This window comes from Phasianus colchicus, chromosome 24 (genome assembly GCF_987193195.1).
Source record: "Phasianus colchicus chromosome 24, bPhaCol1.hap1.1, whole genome shotgun sequence".
Lineage (NCBI taxonomy): Eukaryota > Metazoa > Chordata > Aves > Galliformes > Phasianidae > Phasianus > Phasianus colchicus.
Window position 1 is genome coordinate 5034012 of NC_143459.1, and position 5138 is coordinate 5039149.

At 63.9% G+C, this 5138-nt stretch overlaps 1 protein-coding gene across 1 annotated transcript; it reads right to left on the reverse strand.

Annotated features, from left to right (window-relative positions):
• On the reverse strand, nucleotides 1-3731 carry LOC116230012 (uncharacterized). Its single transcript, XM_031594873.2, has 14 exons — nucleotides 3389-3731; nucleotides 3164-3324; nucleotides 2923-3082; nucleotides 2612-2782; nucleotides 2450-2541; nucleotides 2222-2379; nucleotides 2040-2143; nucleotides 1742-1960; nucleotides 1570-1655; nucleotides 1311-1447; nucleotides 1133-1222; nucleotides 819-1027; nucleotides 504-710; nucleotides 1-418 (listed from the first exon to the last, which is right to left on the reverse strand). Exons 1-14 carry the CDS (start codon nucleotides 3617-3619, stop codon nucleotides 131-133), a joined length of 2313 nt encoding a protein of 770 aa, XP_031450733.2. The 5' UTR covers nucleotides 3620-3731; the 3' UTR covers nucleotides 1-130.
• Between the last annotated feature and the right edge of the window lie 1407 nt (nucleotides 3732-5138).

Genomic DNA, 5138 nt, shown 5'->3' on the forward strand with positions numbered 1-5138 from the left:
TCCTGGAGAGCAGAGGGCACTTTATTGCAAGGCAGAGCACCGTGCTCTCCCTGTCCTGCACAGCCACTGCGCTTCATCCTTCCTCCAGCTCCCCACACCCCAGGACTCATCCTCACACCCGTCCCCACCTCTAGCAGCTGTGCAGTGCCCGGGCAGCCCCAGTGACACTGAACTTGGCGCTCAACACTTCCGAGGGTGCCCGCATCTGCTGCCCTGGCTGCTGCCCACCAGCAAAGAGCGTGAAGGCTCCGGGCTCCAGATGCCATTGCTTGGTCCAGACGGCACGCTGGGCAGCCAACACCCCAAAGGACAGCTTGGTGGCACCACCAGCAGGTACGGCCACACGGCGGAAAGCCACCAGCTGCCAGCGCGGCACCGGCACAGATGGCTGCTCCCAGCGCAGGTACAGCTGCACCACCTGCAAGGAGGGGATAAGCAGGAGGGACCCCAACCCCACCTGACCCCCCCAGATGGCCATGGGTGAGTGGAGCAGCCATGCTCACCTCCTCACTGTCACGCGGCCCCGTGTTCTCCAGCACCACCGACACGGAGAGGTTGGCGCAGATGGGCAGCACCGGGGGGCTCAGCACCAGGTCTCGGTAGTGGAAGGTTGTGTAGGACAGCCCGTACCCAAAGGGGTAGAGCGGGGCCTCCTGCCCGTAGTAGCGGTACGTCCGACCCTCCATGGTGTAGTTCTCCATTGGGGGCACCTATGGGCAGAGCAGGGCCATCAGACAGGGGCCGGACACGGTCACAGCATCTGCACAGTCCCCCCAGCGACTCCCCATGGCCACTGAAAAGCTGTGCCCTGCACTCACCTGGTGCATGCCTGCAGGCCATGTGGCTGGCAGCCTGCCTGCAGGGCTGGCCCCCTGCTCGCCCAGCAGGACGCTGGCAATGGCCAGGCCGGTGGCCTGGGCAGGAAAGAAGCAGGCCAGGATGGCCCCCACACCATCATGTGTCTGTGCCCAGCTCACATCCAGAGGCCCCGCATTGAACAGCAGCAGGATGACAGGGTGCCCAGCAGCTTAGAAGAGGGGTTTCACCATAAGCACACCACTGGTGCTACTTTGGGATTGGGAGGGGGACGTGTGCCATGTCCCCTACCCACAGACCACGTGCAGTGCCCTACCTGCACGCACAGCATCCTGCAGCAGCTGCAGCTGGTGTCCGGGCAGGGACAGGTCCTTGCGGTCCCTCGCCTCCATCTCCACATCTATCCCTGTGTGCAGGAAGCCAAGGGACACCGCACTGCACCCCATCCCCACGTTCCCCACATGGCAGCATCCACGCCCCGTGCTCCAACCTACCCGTCCCCAGGCACACCAGCACCACATCAGCTCCCTGCACCGCATCCTCCACCTCATCCCGTGAGTACAGCCGGCACTGCGGCTCCTGGCAGCCCGCAGCAAAGCTGATGTTGGCAGGCAGTGTTTGCAGCCCCCTCCTGCATGGGGCACAGCGGGGTCAGCGCACCACGGGGGGAGCTCCCCATCACGCCAGGGAAGGGCTGAGAGGGGCAGAGCACACCCGAGGTTCTCCCAGGGCAGAGGACAGATGGGGGCTCACCGTGGGGTGTAGATATACTGTGGCTCCGGCACCGGTGCGTAGTCCCCAAACAGCACACGGGGGTTGTCTGCAAAGGGACCCACCACCTGCAGAGGGGAGAGGGGTGAAGACAGGCACCCACAGCCCCGTGCCAACAAAGAGATGCACCGGTGCGGAGCAGCCCAGGTCTCACCGCCAGGCGCTTGCCATGCAGCTCACGGAGCGGCAGCGTGTCCCGCTGGTTCTTCAGCAGCACGAAGCTTTTGATGGCTGCCTCCAGAGAGAGGTTGCGGTGCTCAGGGCTCTGCACCACGCTCAGCTCCAGGGCGTTGTAGGGGTTCATGGCCGGAGGGTCGAACTCCCCTAGCCGCAGCCGTGTGTAGAACAGGGGCCGGACACGGTCACGCAGCGTCTGCCAAAACCTCAGCATCAAAATCTCAATCATGCTTTGGGCACGGGGCAGTCAGGGCACAGGGCTCCTCATCACCGACCTCCAGTGTGATGTTGCCCATGGCCAAGGCCTCGGGGATGTGCATGAAGACGTTGTCCCTAACGCCGTAGGACAGCTCCAGGTTGAGGCCGGCGTTCACCGACGCTGCCACATTGGAGACAAAGAACCGCTCACCGTGGCCATGTGGCACCCAGGCACTTCACTCCCATCCCACCCACTCACCAATGGCCGTCTCCAGGAAGGTGTGTGTGTAGCGGTGCCCCAGCAGGATGAGCTCCACAGCCCCCTCGTCGCTCACCACGTAGCCCTCAAAGCCCCACTCACCCCGCAGGATGTCCGTCAGCAGCTTCTTGTTGGCGCAGGCAGGGACGCCATTGATCCTGTTGGAGAGGGGACAGTGCAGATGGGGCAGTGCCACGCGGCCCCCTTTCAGCCCCCCATGCTCAGTACCTGTTGTAGCTGCACATGAAGCTGTAGGACCCGGCACGCACACATGCCTGGAACTGGGGCAGGAAGGTGGTGCGCCAGTCCCGCTCCAGCACCTGCGCACACGGTGGCAGAAACATCAGCACTTGGGGGGCACCCACTGCCCCGTGTCCCCACCGTGCTCACCTTGGCATCGAAGCTGAGCCTGGAGACAGGGATGTTCTCAGGGCCACCGTGCACGCTGAAGTGCTTGCAGCCAGCGCTGGCCTTGATGTAGCGGGGGTGCTGACCCTGCAGCCCCTGCACAAAGCTCGTGGCCAGCTCTGCTGTCAGGTACGGATCCTCCCCATACGTCTCCTGGAGGTGCAGAGGAGGGATGCAGGGTCACAGCACTTCCCACCCCTACAGCCCTCATCCAGAGCTGCTGCCATCCTCAGGGTGCTGCACACGGTCTTGTGGGGATGGATCCCACCCTGACCCCACCACCATGCCAGCACCTGGTTCCTGCCCCACAGCGGATGCCTCATGATGTTGAGCACAGGACTGAAGCAGCTGAGCCCCGTGTGGTCGTCGTAGCGGCCGGCAGCGATGAAGGAGTTGTGCTTGGCACGCACTTCGGTGGCCGTGGCGTTGGCCACTCGGTACAGCAGCTCAGGGCTGCGGGGACAGAGCAGGGGTGTCAGGGCATGCTGGTGAGTGTGGGCTCCACTCTCCAATGGGCACCACCAGCCCTCGTACCTGAAGGCAGCGGCCAGCCCCAGCGCTTGGGGGAAAGCTGTGGCCCAGCCGGGTGCCTCCGCGTCGCCCCGCAGGCACTCGGTGTTCCAGTTGTAGGGCGCGATGCCCAGACGTGGGATGGGGGGTGCGGGGCCGTTCCGCAGGGCTCCCCCCCTCGCCATCTGCGGGCCACAGGCGCTGAGCAGGAATCGAGGGCTGTGCCCCCTCCCCTCAACGTGCCCTCACCTGCAGCACCATCTCGGCGGGGGTCAGCCGGCCCAGCAGATCCTCCAGGCGGCGGTGCCAGGGCAGCGTCGGGTCTCGGAAAGGAAAGGGCTGTGCCTCAGCCCACCCAGGGCTCAGCACCGTGCACAGCAGCACCGCCGCAGCTCCGAGCCACGCTGACACCGTGCTGGGATGCACTGGGACCGGAGCCCTCGGGGTTGGGACGCACGGGACAACGGCTCGGCACCGCATGGCTCGGCTCAGACCGACGGGATCAGCCCCATCCCGGCATCCGCTGCGTGCTGCCGGTGGGGCGGAGCGCTCTGCAGCCCGGCCCTGAGCCACAGCGGAGCCCCAGAGCTCTCCCAGGCCACGGGAAACGGGAGGAGAACGGCGGTGTGGGAAGAGCCACGTGTGTGCGACAGAGGGGGTGTCCCGAGCGAGCCAACCCAAACAGACCCTCCATACGGATTCTCCCTCCCTTCCCTCTCTACCAGCTGGCAGAGCACGGCTGTGTGCTGGCTTCCAGCCCACCCTGCACACCCCCTGGCCAGGGCAACTCCGCAGCAGGAACCATGCTGTGCAGCCAACCCGGCTCCAGGGAGAGCCCTGCTGCAGAGCCTCTGCCCTGGGCTCCAGCAGAGGCAGAAGCCGGGCTGCACGGGCACAGCCTGCTCAGGGCATCACCTGCCCCACTTCTCACACCTAAGATATGTTGCCAGCAGGACAAGCAGTGGCCCTCTAGGACTAAAAGCCAAAGTAGAAACACCGGGAAGCTTCTGCCTCACATCTACCATTGCCATCGTGCCCCTGTTGGCCAAGCAAACAGCGGCAGGGCAGTCCCTGGCTCTAGCAAAACCCCACTGCTCTCCTGCAATGGGACAGAGCTGCCATGGTGACACACAGCAGCACGTGCACTGCACCAATGATGTTTGCTTTGTGGTTTTCTCACGCTGTCACTCCCTCAAAACAAACCACGAGGTGATGGCTGGCACTTGGCAGCACCCAGTGCCCGCTGCTCACACAGTGCAGGTGACATGGCTGCACCGGGATCCCAAGGAGGAAGAGGAGAAGTGCTTTTAGAACAGCTCCTGGGGTGGCACATCCTGCAGGGTCCCTCTGGTGCTGCTGCTCAGCTGGAAACTTCATCATCAGGGTTCAAAATAGAGGAAAAAAAAGGCTGAAGGCTCCAGGAGAAGAGGCAGAATCTCAGCACCACCTCCAGATTTGTTTTCCCTGGAGGGGCTGCAATAGAGTGGGGCACAGAGCCCCCAACACCGCCCATCACTCACAGCACTCAGAAGGGCTCCAACAGGTGAAGCATAAGCAGCTCAGTGCAGAAAGCACAGCCCACCTTTGCCAAGAGCTTCATCTCCTGTAACAATGAGGCCGTTTCACGAGGGATTTCCCTTCCGATATAAAATTCGGAAAAAAATAATAAAAGCAACCCTGATTGCACATCACTGCTGCTGCAGAGAGCTCCTTAGCGGCAGCTGGATGCCCACGGGCCCTGCATGGAGCTGGACGCTCGTTGGGGGCCGGCCTAGCTCCCCGCAGAGTCCCAGTCCCGGCCGCTCCCCCTGGCGGCGCACTCCCCTCAGCTACCCGTCCGCCCCGGCGCCTGCCGGGTGCGGAATCAGCTGACCCGCGCCGCACGACGGGATTTGTAGGCGCCTCGCAGTCACGTGATGCAGGGCATGCCGGGAAGGATGACCCACCCACTGGGCGCATGCGCAGTCAGCGCGCGCGTTGCATTGTGGGGCGCGTAGTT